This window comes from Eucyclogobius newberryi, unplaced genomic scaffold (assembly GCF_026437365.1).
Source record: "Eucyclogobius newberryi isolate DKJ021-1_F unplaced genomic scaffold, fEucNew1.0.hap1 SCAF_8, whole genome shotgun sequence".
In the NCBI taxonomy this organism is placed as follows: domain Eukaryota; kingdom Metazoa; phylum Chordata; class Actinopteri; order Gobiiformes; family Gobiidae; genus Eucyclogobius; species Eucyclogobius newberryi.
In genome coordinates this window covers 11064339-11088681 of record NW_027316500.1, presented here as the reverse complement: position 1 = coordinate 11088681, position 24343 = coordinate 11064339, and the positions used below count along the sequence as shown (strand labels likewise).

Sequence of the window (24343 nt, the reverse complement as noted above, 5' to 3'; positions counted from 1 at the left end):
CAGAAGAATTTGAGTCACATTCACGAGCAACCTTGGCCTCCTCTGTGCTCTGGAGGAATATCCCAATCCCATCAAAAGGCCGAGCATGAAAGCGACACGGCGATGGGACTAATGGAAGTCTTGTGCGCTGGCTTAAGGCTGGTGCAGGAGGTTGACCCGAGAGATGAGGTTTTTTTTTTTCGGCCCCTCAAACGAATGTCCTCTGACGGCGGACGCTAAAGCCGGGGCTTTGTTTGCCGCGGTGTCAGAAGTGGCCCAGATTATGACCCGAGTGACAAGGCCAAACCGCATGAGAAAAGTACAGTTGTTATGGGAAAAAGACATCTCGAACATGTGCTCCAGTGTTTCAAAAAGTACAGTAAAAGTTATTGATAATGGTGACATTACTAGTACTAACTTGGTAAATGTAGTGCTGTGTGGCTTAGTTGTACATCTATATACCGTATTTTCCGGACTATAAGTTGCACCAGCCAAAAAATGCATAATAGAGAAGAAAAAAACATGTATAAGTTGCACTGGAGTATGAAATGCAGTTGCAAGTGTGAAAAAAAAAAAAATTCACATATAAGTCGCTCCGATTCATATAAGTATGAATATAAGTATAAGTCGCACTCCGGCAAAAACTATGAAAAAAGATGCGTCTTATAGTCCGGAAAATACGGTATTTGTCCCTGTACAAAAAAAATGTGTTTGTATTAAAAAAAATAGCATAACTAAAACTGTAACATTCATTAGTAGTTGGTTCACTTTTCACTGAACATCTTTATAATCCGTGTGTTTACCATTATGACTGAGCAAAGGCCAAATATAAACAAATGCACTGCTTTTTAACAATTTATTTATAGATTTGTATCTTAAAATTCTTTCCGTACAACAGTTTTATTCACACATTCTCTTTGCTTCGTGTTAACTTTGGTGCTAACTCGGGGCGGACCAAAAGAAATCAAGTCAGCGTTTGCCACGGGAAACTTCAAAACGACAGTCATCGACACGAAAGTCATACACAGCTACGACGATAAAAATAAATACTTTACAAAAATAATGCACTGCTTTTTACAAAGAGGAGTGATGAACAAACTTGTCAATTATTGGCAACAAGATCTATATAAACATACTCGGACATATTTATCAGTTTAGCAGTCAAAAATGAGAATGTTTTTGTACCCTGTCCTGTGTCCTCGACCCAAAGAAGTATTTCACACAGATTGTTATAAAACACACATTCAGCTTTCAGTGGCTCTCAAACGTTGAAGGCTTCATCTGGTTTTCCTGGTTTTTCTTGTTCGTACCATGTTTTGTCCTTATTTAGAAATGCGTTTTTCCGGCGATCCCCGTTTTATCCCTGGGTTTAAACTCATGTCAGTTCTGATTTAGGATCCTTTTAGTCAGTTAAAGCGGAACTGAGTAACTTCTTTGATTTAGGAGCCCGGGTTTGATCCCTGCTCCCACCAGTACGATCAGCGGCTGTGTCCTTGGGCAAGACACTTGAGTAAATGGGTGAAGTGGTTCCTTGATGTAAAGAGCTTGAGTGCCCAATAGAGGTAGAAAAGCGCTTTATTAAGGTGACATTTTTTAAAACCTTTGCCATTTCAATTGTTTTTGTAACTATAATGTTCTTTTTATTGATGGAAAAAAGTTACTCAGTGCCGCTTTAAATGGTGCCTGTAAAGCTATGATGGTACACGGTGTAAAAGGTTTGGGAATCACTATAACAAACACGGACAGTCTACATTCTTGGAACCATCATTTTCCCTCTTTCAGAAGTCCCTTTATCACAATAGCTGCAAATAGTACACAATATGTGATTCGTATCTCCATTTTATACATTTGAAATATCGTCCAAAATGTCCGTGACGAGTTCATGTAAAAAGTTATTCAAATCTAGACTCTTATACTTCCGCTGTCCCAATGATTGATTTAAGTCTAAAATTCCCTGGCTTCTTCAAACTGTTTATAGTAGTCCTCATCTTGTGGGTTTTCGGGACACTTCTGCCCATTGTTTGGGGGTCTCGCCTGGTTATATCGACTCCAATCCCCCTTACAAATGATCCACGGCAGGATGTCCACCTTGTAGTGCAGGTCGGCGGAGAACTCGATGCTGATGAGGTTAGGAGTCCCCGCCCCCTTGCCTCGCGTGATGAGCTTCATGTTGTCGTCGTAGCAGCAGTGTTGAGCAGCCAAAGTGGTGGACTCCAGCGTCAACATGGACCTGATGCAGTAGCGGGCGGTGGGTTTGTAGATCTCGAGTTTCTCCTTGGGCCCGCTGGCGTCTTTCCACCTGAAGTCTTTCCTTGTGGGAGGGTCGTGGACGTCGGCCGTGCTGTAGGCCACCTCTGTGGGGTAAGAGCAGGGGCAGCTGGGCAGGTCGTTGGCCACTTTGGTCATGTATTTCTTCAGGAAGTCGCTCTTGCAGTTCATCCAGCGCTCACAGCTGTCGGTGTCTGAAAGAAACGACATAGGTCATTCTCTGTACGCTTATAACACTCAAAAAAAGGAATGTGAACCTCATGTAGATACCGTATTTTCCGGACTATAAGTCGCACCTTTTTTCATAGTTTTGGCCGGGGTGTGACTTATACTTATATTCATACTTTTATACTTATACTCTGGAGCAACTTATGTGTGATATTATTTGTTATTTTCACACTTGCAACCACATTTCATTCTCCAGTGCAACTTATATATGTTTTTTTCTTCTCTATTATGCATTTTTTTGGCTGGTGCGACTTATAGTCCGGAAAATACGGTACATACTGTGTCAACTTTTACCATTGAAATATTTTGTTTTGTGTTAAATGAGATAAGCTAATAGAAAGGTTATTTGTCCAACAGTGGGGAAATAGATATTAAATCTAAAATAAAGATAAAGAACAAATACAATTGACTTAAATCTAACCATTTAACTAATATATTAGAACATACTTTAGGTTAAGCTTCAAAAAGGCCAAAAATATAATGAAGTAACAGGGTAAAGAGCAAAATGCTGGAAGAGTGAAAACGAAGCGATGCAACCAGCAGCCAAATCATCATAAAATCTACATAATTTGCTTTAAATCTACATAAAATAAGGCAAGAATTATCAGGTTTGTATTGTAGTTTGGAGTCTTCATAATAAAATGTCTAAATAAATATCCTAAATCTTCATTTCAGTCCAGGTGGAGTGACTGATCCCAGCAATTGTGGCGTGTACACACTCAGCTTGGAAGTAAAGTGGAAGTAAAGCCTCAAATCCAGAAGGTTTTGACTGTGTGAAACTTTTCAATGGGAAGATTTCTCCTTATATCGAAATTAGACCAAAGGCTAATCCTCCAACGAGGCAGCGAGATTGTGCCGTTTCCCTGTGTGCTACGCTCGCTTCGTTTCCTTCAAGCAGAGAATAAAGCTGAATCGATCTACCTTTGGCCGGAGGGAGGAAAGCAGGGGTAAGTAGCATTAACACAAGGACAGGCAAGAGCAAATGTGATGTAAAGTATATGGATACAGAGATCGAGATTGTGTCGTCACCACTCTTAGAAATGTCAGTCAACGCAATAATGAATCCACGGAGATTTAAAAAAAAAAAGCTTAAAACTTAACTTAGCATTCATACAAAGGTATTCTGACAGTGATAAATATAATTACCAATAGTTAACCATCATTTTTATTTGTATTGTTTTTTTACAATGATGCTCATTTCTCGACACTCAATCACAAGCTCTATAGAAAAGTTGAACCCCTTTCTGTAATAAATTAATTGATCGCTAATATCAACAGCTAATATCAACAGCTAATATCAAACCAGCTTATGCTTGATATAGCGTTTTTATTTTTATGAAACAACAAACAAAGCTAAAAAGTGAACTTTGTGACATTACTTCTCGCTGTCACTGGCTTGACTGAGAACAGAGAAGCGGGATGTGTTAGCCAGAGCCAGACGGGGCCATTTCTCTCGCACATTTCCATCTCTGTAGAGTAATGGAGAGCAGGCCGAGCAGGAGGAATGCTAAATGTGTTCAGAAAGTACCAAGGCCAGATGGATGGAGTGCCTTTGACAGAGCCGGCACATGTGAATGAGGAATCATGTGGAGAGAGAGACAGACACTTACCGACTCCAAAGAGCTCTGTGGCATTGAAATCATCTGTTCCTGCCAGCAGACTCACTTCAGTAGCGGCTGTCTTGAAAGCGTCCTCAATACCTTTGGACACATGAGGGCACATACAAAGATGGTGAGAAGGACCAAAGGCTCCGGCATCAGCACAAAAAAAACTGTAGATGTTCCACGGCATTCTTGAATCTTCCATAGTAACAGCTGGTCTGGTTTAGAGGATGGTGGAATAAACAAATCATAAAACGGCTGCAAAAAAATGGCAGAGGAAGTGGCAAGGAAGCGGTGCATGAATCCCCTCGTTATAGATACACGATTCATTAATACACTTCCCTTATAGGCAAATGACACACTGTAATAGGCCTGTAGTGATTAAATGGGAACACGGTTGTTACTGCCAATTATTGGTCGGGTTGGATAATTTTTGGGAGAAAAAAGAACTAATAAACTGTATGATCAAGTTCAATATTAGTTTCCTTTTGGCCATTTTTCTCGTGTAGAACCACCTGTTGTGTCTTTTTCAATTCTATGTAAAGCACTTTGAGTTGTGCATGAAAAGTACTCTACTCTTATTTTGTATAGTATATTTAGAATTATTTACTTTTATATTAGGGTTAGGGTTAGGTATACCAATACTTTATACGTTATGTTCAGCCCAATGTAGATGTAGCTTCAAATTGGTCTGTGTCGTATCGTTTGTGAGAGATTGATTTTTTGCAATATATGAGTACTTATCATCAGTATCAGTTAAATGCTTTCATACAGAGCAAAGAGGTGATGGAAATGTTTACTCGATCATCCCAGTGACTTTGGGCCTTAGTCAAATGAAGTTAATGCATTTTGTTATAATTTACAAAAGGGACCGAATACCCGAAAATGCCTAGAAATAACCAATCAGAAAGTGTCTTACCCGGACAGTTCGGCATGTCACAGGTCCTGGACTCGGTGGCGGTGCAGGCGTATCCACACGACCGGGTCCTCTTCTGGTTCCCGTTGCCACAGGTGACGCTGCAGCTGGACCAGGCGCTCCAGTCGCCGTCTCCGTCCATGTAGTCTGAGCACAGGGAGAGAAACAGAGACGCCTGTTAATAACCAGCTAATAGTATGTGTAGGGCAGGACATAAAAGGGCGAGGGACTTAAGGTTTTGACATTGGCCGTTTAGGAGACGAAAGCGGGTCTGCCGTAATAATAAGTTCAATTCACTGTGTTATATTTAGCTGAGTAACTTTATCAATAAAACTACTTTGACCAGATTACTGCTAAATAAAGGTATAACTTGAATTAGTTGATTATTATTTAGTTAGATATTACTGGAATCAATGACAATGATACCATATTTTCTGTACTATAAGGCGCACTGTCAATTAATGGTCTATCTTCGATCATTTTTCATATATAAGGTGCACCGGACTATAAGGCACATTAAGTGAAACAAAATCTCTTCAAGCACAGTAAGCACAACCAGAATTAATCCATATATAAGGCGTATAAGTCATTTTTTGAGAAAATTAAAGGCTTTTAAGTGCGCGGTATAATGCGGAGAATACGGTAATAATATATCCCAATTTTAGCTTTGACTAGTTTAAAGGATTTATTTGATGATTCTATTTTGTTGAAATGTTTTGTCTTGTATCGGCCAATTGGGTAAGCAAACTGTACTCACTTACTGCTTTATCTTATTGGAGTTTACTTTTTAGGTAACCTTGAAACCGGTTAAAAATAGTGAAAAAGTGCTGAAATTAAGGTTAAAATGATTAATGAAGTCCTTTTAACCCATGCTAGATTTTTCTCTGTCTTTTTTTCAGAGTAGTCTTTTCAACAAACTGCCTTTTTTACTGAAACTTGAAAGTTATAATGATAATAATAATAATAATAATAATAATAATAATAATAATACGTTCTATCCAGGATTCAGTGTTCGGAAATAAAAGTGAAATGGCAAGCAATCCACTTTAGCTCCAATTATTGCCGAGCAGATCACTATAATGGGTATACATGGAAACAGTTAGCTTGGACTTGAACCACATCACTGCGCTGATGCTGTCCCCACCGCACGCTAACGCACGACGCTAACACATCTTGAAAGCAGCTCTCCATCAATGAGCAGAATTAATGTGGGCATGTTGGGATGGAAGTGTTTCTGGCCAAGCTCCAAACTGTTCCTATACGCCCCCCCCCCCGCCGCCATCTGCCCCTCATTATGGGCATTTTGTATGAATGCAGCCCTGATAGGCATATACTTCCTGTTCCTGTCGCCCAATATGGCCCGTGAAGAGACGTGCTGGTTAAACGGTTGCTTGGACAGAATAGACAACTGACAGACTAAAAGCTTTCCCCTCTACTGACACTTTGAAATGCTCAGATTGCACAGCTTGTCCAAACCGTTCATTATTATACTTTTATGCAACTTTTGAAATGGTACTTTTTCTGGGGTTTTAAGGGATTAAGTAACTTTATCAGTGTGTCTGCATCATTAATTTTCCTCAAAGATGTCTGCTGATTGATTCCTGCATGTTTGAGTAATCCTATTTTGTCAAGCAATTGAGGTTTGAAAAATTCCTGTTTTCACTTACCTCCTATCTCCGCCCACTTCCCTGTGCTTAGATGCGATTATTTGAAAAACTAAGACTCCGAGTGACACCTGTATGGTTCTAAAATGTCACGTAGACACTTTTCAGAAATAAAAACATGTAAATGACAATCTGCTGAGTGTTAGAGGAACTGTCACCACAAAGAGGCGGGGCTTATCAGTTCTGCATTTTTGAACAGGAAGTCAATAAATTAATTTCTAGAACTAAGTCGGTTTAGATCAATATTACTGTTTACAATGAACAAAATGTAAAATTATGATCTACTTCCGTAATATTTCAATACAAAGTACCCCCAAAAAAAGTATAATACGTCTACTTTATGAGTACATACTATTCAGTGTGCTGCTTGAACATAAATTAAACTTAAATCACGCATTATAACCATATAGCTAACCAAAGCTCATCTTAAGAGCCACTTTTACTCTCTGGCTTTTAACACTGTGTACATTGTGAGGTCATCTGTTTTTCTTTATTTTATTTGAATTTATTTTACTTATCTTCTGCCATTATATGGTTTTGCTTTGGTTGACTTTTATTGGTTTTATTGTTTTAGGACTTTGAGAATTGAGCACTTCTTATACACTTTGAAAACGGTTTTGTTTCTAAAATAGCCTTTATAAAAAAAACTGGATTTGGATATAAATATCTTGAATTGACACCATATATCTTCTATTAAGTAATTATTTAAATGACTACTTTTTACAGCACATTGACTTGCTTGCATTTTTGGCTACTCTACCCATGTTCCTGGCGAAATATTTTCTTAATGACAGACGACCCGCACTGCTTGTCCACAATTACGACCGTTTAGTTCAAAACCATGACCCTAATGGTGATAAACTATCCCCTTGTGCAGTGGAGTGGTATGAAATGAAGCAAGACGGAGCTGACCGCAGCGATAAGTCAGAAACATTAAACACGGGACTTTGGTTTGCATTAAAAAGATTATAAAACGGCTTCACAAACCAGCGCAGTGCAAGTGGATAAAGTGTCATTTTCCACAGCGCGTGCATTCCTGTTGAACCATGTTGGTTTGGGCATGCTCTGACACGGACTGACGGATACTGTACCTCTGGTGTGACTGAATTCTTGCGTGGTTGATTTATCTTTTGGCTAACTGTTGTGAGCCGGTGTGGCAGACAAACGCAGCTTGTAGCCCCTGTTCCCGCTGCTTTAACTTTGATGTTGTGATGCGTTTTAACTGTGTCACGTAGCTGCCCGGTGCCACATTGGAATCCGGCTCATAAAAGAGTGTTAAAGGCTTCAATCAGGGCTCCGCCGAGACCACTGCACTTATTATGGTGACAGCTTAAATCAGCAAATCGCTAAATTACAGATTCCCCATCGGACTACGGACATCTGTAGACCGGCGTAAAAAGGTCCTTTCTCAAAGTTATTGAGGAAAAATAGTTCTGGGGTTTTTTCCCACAATATTTACCAACTCTAACCCTTGTGTTTTCTTTATGGAATAGTAGCCATCATTGTAATTAGTGACTAGATAGTTGGACTTCTAACAGACAATCAAAGTGTCCTTGATCTGAATAAGATTTAGCCAGTATTTGGTTCCCGCTCTGTCAAAATGTTTTCCTATTGAGCTCAGATTAGCCTCAGTGTATTGTTTGGTCAAAAGGAATAGTTCCATTATGTGCAATGAGTGAACACCATATTTTCCACAAAAACGAATGGTAAAATATGTTACTGCAGTTCACATGCTGAAAAGAATTGGCTTACTAAGTAGCAGTTATGACATGGTATGACTAAACTACAACTAAACCAAGTCTGAATGTATAAACTAGGAGTAAACCAGGACTAGTCAAACTTGAACTAGAATCACTTCACAACTAAACCAGCGGTAAAGAGTAAACTAGCTTTAATCAGCACTGTTAAGAAGACTATCGCTAGTGGAACCTGCACCATATTTTGGGAATCTGTCTTTATTAAGGTTATGAGTGTCAGAATTATAGGCAGCATAAAAAACGATAAAATGTGTTTTTTTTTTTGTCCGCTGAGCTTTTGTTTTAAGCAAATTAATTTTATACGGAAAAATATAAACGGAAATGAGTTTCTCTGTTGTCGCTCTTACAATGAAGAGCTTGTTTGCTAATGGCATGGGGAGATAAAGGGCACTTCAATCTGCCCCACAGTTCGTTTCCATAACACACAGAAACAGCTTATTTAAGGAGAGACAGCTAATCAGTCCGAGTCCTGTGTGTGATCACAGTCAGTATCAGTGATAAATGTGAGCGTAGCTGTAGCGTTCATGTTGTTTAACTGATTTTCTACTGTTTACTTCTTTTCGATGTCAGGTACAAACTAAATATTTTGCAGTGTTGGAGACTTTCATATTTGTTATTAGATAGTAGCAGCTCTTTCAGATTTCAGATGTTTTGAGCTCTTACATGAGAAAAATGTCATTACTCCATTGACACTCATTGACAACGTCTCTTGCAAACATGTCCTCACCGTATTCAGTCTGAGCTTTGCCTCCTCCAGCGCCTCCTCTCCGGTCCCAGTCCGGAGGCGGCCTGAGGAAGTTGCTGTCCTCGTTTTTGGCTTTGTGCTCCTCATTCTGGTGGGTGCCTGAGGAGGGGGACGAGTGGGGCCACCAGTTCCTCCAGTTTGGTGAAGCCCAGTTTGGTTTGGTCTCTTTATGGAGGCCTTTCTCTTGTTCGTGACCTTCCAGACCATCCACCACTTCTATGGTTACCTGCATGGAACAGAAACAACAACCACATTAATGGAGCTAATGTGCAAACTGCAAAGCAAAGGTAAGATTGCAGTATGTGGTGCAATATGTAACATTTGTAGAGGGGCTATTGCTCATCTTCATGGAAAGGATTGATTTGACTAGAATGTTGCACAATATGACAATGAACTTACTGATTTCCACACTATTTAATCACAAGAGGCTGGTTAAGGAATGCTCATGTTTGCATTTTTGACAGAGACTAATCATAGAAGCAGCAAGAGATGGCTCACCATTCAACCAAGATGAGAAAATATACAGGTTTGTATAAATTGAAACTTCAGATCGTCTTTCTGTCTGTCTCTCTGTGAAACTTACAACCCATGATTTTAAGCCACGACTTGTGATTTTCCCCAACATCAGAACAATTTTCGTCGCAGACGGACAAAATCGTGCAATGGTCACCTAGCTTGAAGCAAACCTGGAGCACGTTTGTGGGACAGTTCAGTCCCCTCAAACGGGCCAGTACAGGTCACTTTTAACCCATTTATTGCGATCGACTGCTTGATCATTGAAGCAGTGGTGATCAATATTACGTTTATTGTGGCGCACAAGTGACTGTGGATTCACTGATGGACCGTCGTCTGTTGAAAAGGAAAACTGAATTTCTCCAAGTGTCAAGCCCCTCCCTTAAGCGTTACCATGGTTATCACCAAATAACTGATATAATAGAAGAGCTACAAGTGATGATAAGCTTAAACTTCTATTAGCCTTTTTACTTGTGCCACTGTATTTTATTTCAAAATAACCAACTGTAGCCTACTATATACAGTAAGGGTAGCAATTTATTTTTTGAAACAAACAAATTTTCCTATCCCAGTTTTATATTGCAGGTTTATACATTTTAATAAAATTTTATTATACGGCTAGTAAAGAAGACCTACTGCGTGTCTATAACCTAAAACCCACTTTAAACTCACTGGTAATAAGATAAGATATTCATAATAATCATAATCATGATCATAACGATTTTTTAAAATGCACAGAAACCCGCAACCTTCTTGCTGTGAAGCAAGAGTGCTAGCCACTCTGCCACTGAGCTGCTAATAAATATATATCAATCTATAGCAAATTGATATATCCACAAATCCATAGGTAGCGCTCTTGGGCTTTGCTCAATTGCGAGGTGAAAAATGTTGAGGGCCGCTGCTTTAGACAAGTCAAATACTTTCATGCCATAACAATGAGAATGGAAAAAATACATTTCAACATTTAGTCAGTTGGACAATGTTTTTGAAATCAAGATGTTTTGGCTCCCATTATCAATCTGAAAGCACTGGCCTGAGCTTTGAACAGCTAAAATTAGAGAAGAGTTTACCCTGGACTTATTTACTCGTTAGACTAGCTAGACTTGATTTCAAAAACATTGTCCAGATGGACTCGGACAACTGTTATAGGATAAATACTGGTTACCTCATTTCCCTTTCAACAAAATGATAAGTCAAACACATTTTAACATGTCATGCAATTTGAAAAAGTTTGTTTCCAAAGTGTATTATCCAATGCAATACTTAGAATCAGGTGATTCGGCTAATGTCACTATCTGATCTGCATCCCCAAAGCTCGCCCCTTGCTCTCCTGTTGGCTCCAACACATGTGCCTCCCAGATGAGAGGGACCACCACCACCCCTGCACCCTGCCCCTCAGCCACCCTCTCTCCACCTAAACACAGAGTTCAAAGGGCTACTCGGCCTCCTCCAGACCATGAAAGCCAGATGAATCCTGGGATCAAAGACACCCCCCTCGCCCCCTCAACCACCCCGCCCTGTCCCTCCACCGCCTCACGCCCCTGCTCAATTGGTTACCCGGCTCTCTTCCCACATCTTGAGGCCTTGAGATGGCTAATACACTTTGTTCGTGCTGGGATTTAGTGGTGATGCCTTCAGATATGGTAAGGAGACCCCCTTTGCTGGATTAGACAGCAGAATGATTTAAACACATCTGTGCAGTGAAGGCAACATTAACATAAGCACAAGTGTTAGTCAATGCCTTTCAACTGTCATTATGATGGACGTGGGGACCTCTCTGTATAATATGAGACAGAGGAAGAAGAGGGGTGCTAGTGTGTAACAATGTGCACCAAAGATCCTTTTCCTGTTTCCTGTTTGTTACCTTCCTGTGTGCTTGTGTAGTCATGCTGTACAGGGAAGAGATAAAGAAGAACGAAGGCTCAAATACAGAGGACAAATCTCCTTACAGGGACAATAAAGTGTCCCTTAACCTACTCTAGACTTATGTTTGTTCTGATACACTTAACTTATGTATAAAATGTACTAAAAAGAAGATTTGTGCAAAAATTTATATCAGGGATGGGCCAAGATTTAAGTTTATTTTCACATTTTTTTTTAAACATTTGGATTAACTTAACAAAAGTGCTGGTTTGTTTCCCCATGTGACAAGCTGTAGTTCCAAAAAGTCGTGTTACAATGACAGCAAGTATATGAAATAAAATAAATAAAAAAGAATGGCACAATTTGTAAATCATAAACGTCAAAGTCTTGTTCTCGTAGACTCTTGTGTCTCATCATGTGGAAACCCCTAATAATAATAATAATAATAATAATAACAATTAAAGCTGCAAGCGGCATCCAACGGCCCTCGCGGGCCGCCGGCCTTCCGACTCTGCACTCTCCATTTTACAGAGATGGCGCTAACGCGCCCTCATTGTCTAAGAACTAAGACAGCGACACATTGTACATGTACAATGCTGTGCTTAACCAGTGCAAATGAACACAAATGTCGGTCGAGACCGTGACACTTGGAATAAAAATATGGATAACTTTTGATGCCCCGCTTGTGTAGGTGATTTTCCCCAAATATGAACTTGATCAGGTATTCATCCTAGGAGGAGTTCGTTAAAGTGTGAAGCGTAAAAATGTGGTCATTTTAGAGATTTCGCTGTTTTCCCATTTGTGACATATATTTGCGGGTCCGCCACACAGAGACTGTAGCACTTAGAATAAAAATATGGATAACTTTTGATGCCCCGCTTGTGTAGATGATTTTCCCCAAATATGAGTTTGATCGGACAATCGCCCTAGGAGGAGTTTGTTAAAGTGTGAAGCGTAAAAATGTGGTGATTTGAGCGATTTTGCGATTTTCCCATAAGGATAACATGGGATGTTTCTGTCATCGCTACGGTTACGCCGTACAAAATATGACTTTGGCTCTCATACTTTTATGATCAGGATGGCAAATGAGAATTTTGTGCAAAATATCATGTCATTTGGAAAAAACTCTATTGTTTATAGGCCACTCCGAAGGCCAAATAGTCAGAATTCTGGGAAACGTTTGCGGCTCCGTCGCACAGAGACCGTAAAAGTAATCCTTAAAATTTTGATAACTTTAGATGCCCCACTTGTCTAGAGGACGTACACCGATTTTGAGGTCGGTGGGCAAAACGCACTAGGAGGAGTTTGTTAAAGTGTAAAACATAAAAATGTGGTAATTTGAGAGATTTTGCGGTTTTCCCATAGGGATAACATGGGATGTTTCTGTCATCGCTACGACTACGCCGTAAAAATGAAGGCATTTGTCTGATTGGCTTTTGTGATCGGGACGGCAAAATAGAATTTTGGGTAAAGTTTAGAACATTTTGATAAAACTAATTTTTGACCTTCAATGTTAATTTAAAGGTCACTCTGTAGGGGGCGCTATCGCGCCCATTTCAATTTTGTCTTCATAAACTGGTCAAAACTAGAAAGTTTAACAACTGATTCAAATTTGGTCCTAATCGGACTCGTTTTGATCAAATGGGAGCAATTTTTAGATTTGCAATATCCCAAAATAAGTGGTCCAACTTTGCGGCTGTGCCGCACACAGACCATAAAAGGTATCCCAAAAATTTTGATAACTTTAGATGCCCCACTTGTCCAGAGGACGTACGCCGATTTTGAAGTCGGTGGGCAAAACGCCCTAGGAGGAGTTCGTCAAAGTTTGACGTGAACAAAATGGCTAACTCAGCGTGTTTTCATTTTCAAAGGAAGATGGCGGGCATAGGGTAAGTCTGGGGGCGTGGTCACAGTAATATTTTGTTTTTGTCCTCACGAGAGGAATGCGTGTCCCGAATTTCGTAGCTCTACGACAAAGTTGACCTCGGGGCGTCTCCCATAGGTGCAATGTATTTTGACTTTTGTCAGTGGCGCTGTCACGCCATTTTTTAACGAAAAAAAAAAATGGCCCAGAAAAATCAAATTTTTCGCCGATTCTGAATTTTGGGCAAAGTTTGGTGAGTTTTTGAGCATGTTCAGGGGGTCAAATTAGAGCTCAAAAAGCAGAAGAACAAGAAAAATAATAAAAATTAAAGCCGCAAGCGGCATCCAGCGGCCCTCGCGGGCCGCCGGCCTTCCGACTCTGCTCTCTGCATTTTACAGAGATGGCGCTAACGCAATTGTCTAAGAACTAAGACAGTGACACATTGGACATGTACAATGCTGTGCTTAACCAGTGCAAATGAAGACAAATATCGGTCAAATGTGCAGCTCCAGCGCACAGAGACCGTGACACTTGGAATAAAAATATGGATAACTTTTGATGCCCCGCTTGTGTAGATGATTCTCCCCAAATATGAACTTGATCGGATAATCGCCCTAGGAGGAGTTTGTTAAAGTGTGAAGTGTAAAAATGTGGTCATTTTAGAGATTTTGCGGTTTCCCCATAGGGATAACATGGGATGTTTCTGTCATCGCTACGGCTACGCTTTACCAAATATGACTTTGGCTCCCATACTTTTATTTTGGGGATGGCAATATTTTGTGCAGGTCAGAGCTGGGATGAAAAAAAATAAACTAGTCGGAGTGGCTATAGCTACATGCACACTCAACATTTTCTGAGTTATAAGATTATTAAAATGGGACATAAACCTTAGCTGTCATTTTAAACATCTTAAAAATGCAGAAATCAGATAATGATCAGATTTTGGCATGTAAACATAACAATGTCCATAACACTCTGAGCCAAATAACAATCTGTCTTTGCCTCGCAGCTGATTATGTCTAAAGTAATACAAATAATTGTGCTTTCTCCCATCTGTCATCCTATTATTTTCACCCTGAATTGCAATCCTTGTCCACACCATTGTTGCCACAGCAGCTGCACTATCAGTTCCCTCAACGTTCTCTACCTATCAATAATAACCAAAAGCTAATATTATCGATACAGTTCTAAGACTCATTTGGTTGCTTTATTATTTAGGTTAAACTTATTTGCAGCTCTTCCGCATCTGCTTGAAGTCATTGAAAGTCTATGCGTTGATAGAACACTCACCTGTATGTTTGGATTCTGCCCGTTGATGTCGGCTTTGGAGAGGTCAGGGAAGTTGTGGAGGTCCAAGAGGAAGGCCCCGGGCGTGTCTCTGTGCAGGCTGCTCCCAGTGCCTTGTGCCCAGGGCAGAGTGGCAGGACGAGGGGCCAAGCGGTGTCCTGGACCAGACCTGCGCCGCTCTGACTCCAGCTGACCAGAGGAGCTCCTTTTTGTGTTGATATTGTTCTGTGAGGAAAAACAAAGATGCCCAATGAGCTGGTTGGAATATATATATATATAAAAGCAACAACAAGTGTAAATATCCATTTTAAAAGGGCAGAACATCAAGAACCAATGCTTTTGTGTTTATAATCATATAGACTGGTAAAACTACAATTGCATTATGAAATCTAGCATAAACGTACCCCAACAGTAGGGCAGAGTAGTTTGTCTGGATAATTTTAGCAAACCTAACATATCTGGAACTGCAGAGATGTGGGTGCCTTGTCTTGAGCAGAGATTTAACAATTAAAAACAATAATTGGTACTAGTCAACTATAAAAAATAATCATAGTGATACTTTAAAATGTCTGATCGTTATCTGGACTATACAGACTCTAAAACACATACAAAAATACTTGATAACAAAGTGAGCAGCATTATTAAATCAAAATATCAAAAAAGAATCAACAATTTATAATTTTTTCTCAATGTTATACTTAAAATTGTAAATATTCTCTTTCTAGAAGCCGTCAGTCACCATATTTCAACCTTCATTTGGTTAATAATATATTTTAAAAGGTTTCTAGGTACAATAGACATAATCATTTGTCCAGTCATTAGTTGGTTAGTTTTTATGTGAGCTAACAACAGAAAACCAGGTATGTGTCAGTACCTAAAGCAGAAATCCATTTTATATTATGCACCTTGACACCCACAACTTCAGATTGCTCCGTAGCCGACACTATCGCCTCAAACCCCATACACCAAAAGAAAAGTGGGACAAACTTCATACTTGGGGCGTCTGTCTGTGCGGACCAGAATACAACTGCATATAGCCTGTACTTATGCCAATGTCACAGCTCGACAGTATATGTTTTCCGTTTTAACTGACAGTGCGCCGCTGCAGTTGTATATAGCTCGTACGGGTCAGCCGGGCAAAAAATAAACACGGGAGACCAATGCTTCACTTGCACTTGCGCAGAAACCACAGCTGAACATTACAAAATAATTACTCCTGCTTTTCTTGTAGACAGGAAACGTTCGGTCTGCTGACAGGGGGTTGTAAGTCTGTCCCGAATGGAGAGCTATAGGACACATGTCTCCTGTCGAATGTATGCGCAGAAGAAACAATTACTGCGCAAACGACCAGACCGATAGTCAGCAATCTTCTGTTCTGAGGTGGCAGTGGGGAGATCAAAGATAGTCATCAATCACAGCTCTTATTTTGTTTTCATGCTTAGTTTCTCCTCCTCTGTGTTTCTGTGGCGAGCAGAGGCTGGGAGAATGGCAGCCGGGCAGGACGCTGCGGTGACTGTGGGGCCACAAAAGCCCCCAGTGGAGCACTTTGAGTCCAGCCGAGGTCAGACCTGAAGAGCTACATTTATACATTAACTTTACTGCACTTTGTGAATAAGTACCTCAATCTGTACTTTGATTGCAACTACTAAGTGGTACTCAGTGTGTATGTATGTTTTTATTACTTTGAATTTTGGGATTGCCAATGGTCACACATCAGTTTAGAATTGATGTCCATTATTTTAGGTCAGCAGGTCGGATCGCAGCTGACCCTTCTCACACTGGATGCGGACTATTTGAGCGCAAGAACAGTTTATTTCCCTCTATGAACACTTTTAAATACTGTCACTTTAACTATGATTTAATCACTCACTGCACTGTTCACTTTCTGCACTACATCCGCAAATTAAACTGTACATTTTGTGTACATAGTAGGTCTATTTTTATTTTCATCTTATAGTAAATTGAAAAAAAAAAAATCTTTAATGTATGCCCTTTTTAATTTTATGTTGTATGTTTATGTTGCACCGAATCACCAAAGCAAGTTCCTATGTTTGTGAATTTTGTTCATTGACCTTTTCTGATTCTGATTCATATTTCAGTGCAAGAACCATACAGTCAGAGGCTGGTAGAGTAATGTTACTTCAAAAATAATATTACTCAAGTAAAAGTGTAAAAAGAATTACTACTCTGTAATAACTGTGTAATAACGGTTTGGACTAACATCTGACTTATATTTTTGAAATAAATAGTAAGGACAAAACCTTAAATAAAGCACACTATCTGGAATGTTTAAAAAAATATATATATCTGAAGGAAATATTTTCACACTTTCAATAGTACAGAAATATCACTTTAGCAGTTTCTGCCTCTTGTTGAGCACATTTTAAAGTAGTTTTAAATCATAAACAATATACTCAATGTTCTAATTTGACATTTCTCCCAAAACAGCTATTGTGATATGATACATTGAACAATTCTTCAGCATAAAACTTAAACTCAAATATAAAATGACTCGCCGTGAGACAGCAGTAATACTCACATTTACTTAAAGTTACTTAAGTAAATGTATTACCCACCTCTGATAAGTTTCACTAGTTCATACCATAAAGCTTGTTAAAGGAGAAATGTACGACACAAAAATAGATAAGAGATAAAAGAGATAAAATGGTGGACAAAACAGAGGCACCACAAATTCCTTCTTTTTAAAATGTGAATTTCATGTTGTATCCGACTTCCCTCCTCAGATCATTCAGTCTGAGCCTACGAATTCAAAACATCTTCTCAATACCAGCAACTGCTATAATTGCACTAACTTTCCAATTGCCTGTAATTTGGGTGGAAAGATAGTTCTTGTGTGTGTTGCCTCCAGCCATCAAATGAAAGAGGGAGTATTTAGCCTTTATCATGACCTTTATAGGAAATCATCAAAGTTGGGAATGAATTTTGGAAGTTAATTTGACAATAAAGTGAAGGCAGCACAATCTGGAGGAGGATTATGAGTGGCAGACCAAAGCTTTAGCCCATGCATTAGTTATTGAACCATTATGAGAACATCACAGGATCCTCTCTGGGTTTATCCTAAGTACTTGGACTTCAAGATGGCCATCTGATAACCCCGCCTTTCAAGTTCACGGCCTCAGAAGTCACTGTAAAGCTGCTCCGTCTAAGGGACACTCAAAAACACACACAAAACAACAAAGAATCAATCACCGTATTCAATGCACAGCTACAGTATAATTTATCTCTTTATCTGAGGACCACACAAGCAGCTTTCTTTGATACTATTCAGTTTTATGATGCTGATTGAACAGTTAGATGTAGAGCCAGAAAACACTTAACAAATCCACACTTCACGGCCACTGAAAAGAAATAGTTTTGTATTACTGCAAGATGTGTCCTGAAAACGAGCTCTCTTATGCAAACATTTAGAGCTGAGATAACAAAATAAGGTCATTGGCAAGAATTACTTTTTTTTTTAAAGGTGCACTTTGTAGCTTTTCTGGTGCAGGGTCTGCCACCGGCTTGTCTCCATGGAGATACTGTATTATGGCTTGGACTGGATTGTTCCACAGAATGGCATTGAACTGATTTATCTTGCATTTATTCAATTTTCATTGCTCAAAAATTCATTCTCCACAGACCAGACTTGTAATTTGGCCTGTTGCCATCACCGGGTTGACTCCATGGAAATAGATAAGTTACAGTAAATACCATACTATGACTAGGGATGTCAAGAAAATTAGGTTAATTAATAATTGTGAGAATTAAAATAATAATAATTGACAAATTTAAAACAAAATTTACCTTAAGTACCTTTTATGTGTCTGTTTTTGCCATATCATCTTTATTATGTTATTCAGACCGTAAAAGCTTGTCATAAAGTTGAGTAACGCACTGTTTGGTCTCAGTAATTGTGAATAATTGTTAAATTGTGTTGATTTCTCTCAATCATATACTCACATTTGAAATCATGACATTTGTGTGGCATTACTGGCAATAACAATAAGCAGGCGATGGACCCTCCACCAGAAACATTACATAGAGCACCCAACATTAACCTCAGTGAGACTAAACTCTCTCTTACAACATTGGTTCTTAAAGTTGTGTCCCGAGGCACTGAGCCGGAGGTCGCAAGGTGACTTTAAAGTTACAGTATAAACATTGTGTTTAACCTTGTATTTAACCTACTCAAATTATAACAATTTAATCTGTGGGGGCCCATTTTGGGGGTCCAATTTGGGAACCTCTGTCTTACAAAATGTATTGCAAGTCAAGTTTAGTCATTGTGACAGGGAACTGGTTTTAGAAGACAAAAATTAAATCTGAATGTAATAAAGCAATAGAGTGTGTTTATGTCGAGCCTGAGCAAATCCCTGCTCTTCTGACAAGCTCCTGGCTGTGTTCAGAAGCTTTCATTTTACAATTTCCTTTGTTTTGATACCCTTTAAATGAATGATATTTAAATTATTCCACAACTACAGGGAAATGTGAAGGATACATTGTAGTCCTGTTGGCCTCAGACAACGGTCACCATTGACATGCACACATTGTGAATACTTTAAAGTCTAAAGGACGAGTCAACTTCAACCAGGAAGTCACCGCTCATACCTTTGTCCAAAACCAAATCAATCACTTTTACCAAGCCATTCACATAAATGCACTCTCTCTCCTCTGCCATCTTCTTTATCTTCAGCCTCTGCAGTGTCCAGATCCAAAGGGAGAAACTTTGTCAGAGTTTACCAGTTCAAAAAACTATTCATTGCATACCTCTGTTGAAGGTTCTCTCGGGTTAAAATAACTTTGCAGTGATCCAAAGTTTCACCTCACGATGGTCACCACAGAAACCGCAGATGAACACATTGACTGTCATGTTATTTCTACCTCTCTATGGATCCCTTTGAGAGAACCCTGTGCTCCTGCTGTGAGGGGACTGACACTTTTCAAAAGCAGAATCAGCAGTGCTCCTCTTTGAAGGAGGCCTGATTTACAGTCCCTCTGTCACGTGAGCGCCCTCATCGAGGCGCGAGCTTTAATTTGGAGATCAAAAGTGACACACCATTGCTCAGTTGATGTGGGGCCTCCCAGGATGTCCCCCCCATCCCACAGAGGCATGAATGAGCAGAGCGCTCGGCCGCCCCCTCCCTGTCCTCCCTGTGTCTTCCTCACTCCCCTTGTTTCACTTTGTGCGCGCTGCTTAAAGGGGCATGACTCCAGTCTGAATTGGGAGCCACTCAGGGGTCCTTCCCCTGGGAAGGCTGCAGGAAATGAAGGCAGTGCACATTGTGCCAGATGCTTTTCAATACTACACTTGTGGAGGTGCGAACCAAAACGATCCATCCTGCTCACACGCCTCATCCTGTGTCCACACCACATGTGTATTTACATGACAAAATCTGCACCATGTCGACCAGTCAACCACATCATTGTAAACTAATGGGGAAGAATATTGTCCAAAGACTTTTGTGTTTCGTGAGTATATTTGTGGATGGTTATGCAAACACAACTCTTTGCACCATTTCAGTGCAGCTGAACCAGAGATAAAATGATCAAACTTTTTTTAAACTTCTGATACTGATAACCAAACTCTGGCTTTCAGTATCGGCCGATACCTTGTATAAACCAATCAGAACAGTGACAGTTTCCTTTAAAGACAAAAAACATAAAACAGAACTGATCCAAATGTGTTATAACTGTTATTTTGCCTTCAAGTAACAACATAACAGCTTTGTATAAAATGTATAGGAGCAAAAACATTAAAATAAATAAAAGAATGAACAAATATCCTGGAATTGATGTCTAATCCAGCCATTTCACAACAAAATCCGATACCAGAATCCCAGCATCTAAGAAGGTTCTAGTATTATAGACTTACAGTCATCTTAATATGAATAAAATAATAACACAAAAGGTTTATCTGGCTAATAAATAATACAGTAACCTACCATGAGGTTTGGATATCATTACATCTTTATGGTCATGTATTTCATTGTACTGGTAGATGCTGTATTTGGTCAGAGGACTGGTCTACCTCTGTGGTGATGATACTGGCCCTGGATCCTGTCCCACTTCAGGTGCAAGGAGCCGCTTCATCCTGTCATTTGTGCCACACTCAATAGCATTTTAAATATGACACGTTGGGGCAACAATACACCCCCTGGGCCGTGACAAGCCCGGCTGAAAGATGACATCACCGTCTTCAGTGGCAAACCAGTCAAGCATATCCCCACATAGTTCCAGCCTTCAGCATCCGGAGCTATTCAGGCCCGGTCTCTACATGGGGCAGTGCTGGCTCTTTCATCAACAGCCCGCGCCCAGTGTAGGTGCTAAATAGCATGTTAGTGTGTGTATTATTTCACATTGTTTGGTCAAGAGAGACTCGCTTCTTATTGTCCATGTCCTGTTCAGTGTTGGCAGAGGGACAAATATTTGATAAATTCCTGGAATATTTCCTCAGCTTTGCATGGCCCACTATCTATCTGAAGACAGGCTCGCTGTTATAATGTTAAAACTATGTCCACTATTCGAGTCAAGCTACAAAACAATCAATTATGTTGGTTTTTAAACGTATTTAATTATTCAATTAACAAGGAATAAGAAAAACAAATTTGCTCTAAACCATCTTGAACCTCAACTACTGAAACAATATGATATGAAAATATCATCATTTTTGAAATTTCTGAAGATACGTTTTAAATATTTTGTATAATTTTTCATTCAGTCATTCATAGTAACAAAAGTTTCAAAAAATTGTCAACTGTACAAGGTTCATCTGATTAAAATGTCGAGGATTTCCATCCAATTGATGTTTTTGATGGATTTGTTACTATAAATTGAGACTAGCACTCATTAGTCCAGGATGGAATGGTAGAAATGTTTCAAATGTAATCAAAGATTTGTGCAGTACCTTCAGAACCTTCCGTATCCCCAAACGCAAGTCAGCAAAACCTTCTGTCTTGAGACTTTGAATAAACTTTTCACCATTTCACCCTGTTTTTTTTTAATAACATATCCAGTCTTCAGCAATGCAGCTCAAATTCTATTCACTCATTCTTTTCAGAGTTTATTAAAGCCAGTGGAAGGTTGTAATTCTAGTAAACATGAAAAAACATATCACTAAGTCTTGAAGAATGAGCGACCAAATTGTTTCAGTAGCAGCTAAATGTACATCTAACCAGGAAAAGAAGACCCTTTAAAAGACTGATGGACCTGGAGCCATGACCCTCACCCATGGGGCTGGATGTGAAGCTCTAGTGAGGGCCTCCTCTGTGCTGTTCACATGTGCAATATATATATATATATATATATATATATATATATATATATATATATATATATATATATATATATATATATATATATATATATATATATATATATATATATATATATATATATTACCCCATTTGGGACTAAATGGTTAGACTCAGCAGCATGTGATGTATGAAAGGATCAGACGCTGCCAGAGTTAAGTCAGGATTAAAGAGGCAGGTCTAAAATGTGCCATGGAGGCTCTGTTCTGCTCTGGAGGCTCTGCTCTGCTCTGGAGGCTCTGCTCTGGAGGCTCTGCTCTGGAGGCTCTGCTCTGGAGGCTCTGCTCTGGAGGCTCTGCTCTGCTCTGGAGGCTCTGCTCTGCTCTGGAGGCTCTGCTCTGCTCTGGAGGCTCTGCTCTGGAGGCTCTGCTCTGCTCTGGAGGCTCTGCTCTGCTCTGGAGGCTCTGCTCTGCTCTGGAGGCTCTGGAGGCTCTGCTCTGGAGGCTCTGCTCAGGAGGCTCTGCTCTGGAGGCTCTGCTCTGCTCTGGAGGCTCTGCTCTGGAGGCTCTGCTCTGGAGGCTCTGCTCTGGAGGCTCTACTCTGCTCTGGAGGCTCTGCTCTGGAGGCTCTGCTCTGGAGGCTCTGCTCTGGAGGCTCTACTCTGCTCTGGAGGCTCTGCTCTGGAGGCTCTGCTCTGGAGGCTCTGCTCAGGAGGCTCTGCTCTGGAGGCTCTGCTCTGCTCTGGAGGCTCTGCTCTGGAGGCTCTGCTCTGCTCTGGAGGCTCTGCTCTGGAGGCTCGGCTCTACTCTGCTCTGGAGGCTCTGCTCTGCTCTGGAGGCTCTGCTCTGGAGGCTCTGCTCTGGAGGCTCTGCTCTGGAGGCTCTGCTCTGGAGGCTCTGCTCTGGAGGCTCTGCTCTGGAGGCTCTGCTCAGGAGGCTCTGCTCAGGAGGCTCTGCTCTGGAGGCTCTGCTCTGGAGGCTCTGCTCTGGAGGCTCTGCTCTGGAGGCTCTGCTCTGGAGGCTCTGCTCTGGAGGCTCTGCTCAGGAGGCTCTGCTCTGGAGGCTCTGCTCTGGAGGCTCTGCTCTGGAGGCTCTGGAGGCTCTGCTCTGGAGGCTCTGCTCTGGAGGCTCTGGAGGCTCTGCTCTGGAGGCTCTGGAGGCTCTGCTCTGGAGGCTCTGCTCTGCTCTGCTCTGGAGGCTCTGCTCTGGAGGCTCTGCTCTGGAGGCTCTGCTCTGCTCTGGAGGCTCTGCTCTGCTCTGGAGGCTCTGCTCTGGAGGCTCTGGAGGCTCTGCTCTGGAGGCTCTGCTCTGGAGGCTCTGGAAGCTCTGCTCTGACCCTCGTCTCATCAACTGAACACTTGGCTGACAGTGATGAGCACATGGTGACAGAGAACTGCCTGCATTTAATCCCAACAATAGGGAGGTGTGTCTGGGCTGGAGCTGATCTCTGACCTGCCTCTCTCCTCCATCCTCCGCTGACGGACGCACGGACTGACAGACACTCTGTCTCCAGGGATGAGCAGTCAATGAGCGCCATGGAGCCCACATGACACCGCACAACTCATGGAAAGAGCCTTTGTTTCACCCCAAACACCGTTTGAACCCCATATAGTAGCCCATTGTGAACCTCACCTCTGTAAGAGCCGCGTCCTGGTCCAGGCTCGTCACGTTGGCCTGTGGCAGCGGGCTGCTCCTCAGCACCGTGATGTGCAGTGTGAGCAGCAGAAGTCCCAGCAGGAGCAGCAGTTCTGCCGCCACACGCACCATCCTCTTGACGCGGTCGCTCTTCGGAGGCTCCTCCGTGACCTGCGGGGCTCCCACTCCTCCTCCCGGTGCAGAGACTCCGATCTCCGGATCCGCCGGGGACGAGGAGCCGCAACACCACTTGGGAGCCACCTCGGGATCAGGAACGCAAATGACAAAGGGAAAAGGATCGAAGAAGGTTCTTTTATTTATTCTGGCTTGGGTTAGATCCAGGTTCCCGTTTGAACCGCGCAAACAAGCACTGTTCCTATCATGAAAACTTGACTAAAGTTTCCTTCACACTAGAATAAAACGGAGAGAACCGATATCGCGACGCTGGTCTGACGCGCGCGCTTCACTTCACGCTTTGGGTCGCGCGTAAAACTTGGAGCCGTGTTTGTCCTCGTTGTCCCCGCCACATTCTCACTCTGAAGTCTTCCTCAAGTCCACTTCACGACGCTTTCTCTCCTCATTCTGCGCCGCGCACCTCCAAAAAACCTCTGTCCAAAGTGAACTTCCCTTTGAGACACTTCTCACTGAGGCTGTTTCATGCACTGTCCATTGTTATGTCCCAAAGTCCCCCGGCCACATGTCCAAAAGAGTGTCTGTCCCGCAGCTGGAGAAGTCACACCAGGACAGGACCAGGACGCACTGAGACACACGCTG

The 24343-nt window shown here is 41.2% G+C and overlaps 1 protein-coding gene across 1 annotated transcript; it reads right to left on the bottom strand.

Moving 5' to 3' along the window:
• Positions 1 to 821: 821 nt before the first annotated feature.
• Positions 822 to 24282, bottom strand: ism1 (isthmin 1). Its single transcript, XM_072437097.1, has 6 exons — positions 23567 to 24282; positions 14689 to 14910; positions 9141 to 9384; positions 4996 to 5139; positions 4086 to 4175; positions 822 to 2441 (listed from the first exon to the last, which is right to left on the bottom strand). Exons 1-6 carry the CDS (start codon positions 23699 to 23701, stop codon positions 1924 to 1926), a joined length of 1353 nt encoding a protein of 450 aa, XP_072293198.1. The 5' UTR covers positions 23702 to 24282; the 3' UTR covers positions 822 to 1923.
• Between the last annotated feature and the right edge of the window lie 61 nt (positions 24283 to 24343).

Excerpts from the sequence above, each read along its gene's own strand:
- ism1 (XM_072437097.1), bottom strand. The coding sequence starts at position 23,701 with ATGGTGCGTGTGGCGGCAGAACTGCTGCTCCTGCTGGGACTTCTGCTG. Across the intron at positions 9,385-14,688 it reads GGCAGAATCCAAACATACAG|GTAACCATAGAAGTGGTGGA; the intron begins GTGAGTGTTCTA and ends TGTTCCATGCAG. Across the intron at positions 4,176-4,995 it reads TGACATGCCGAACTGTCCGG|GTATTGAGGACGCTTTCAAG; the intron begins GTAAGACACTTT and ends ATGTGTCCAAAG.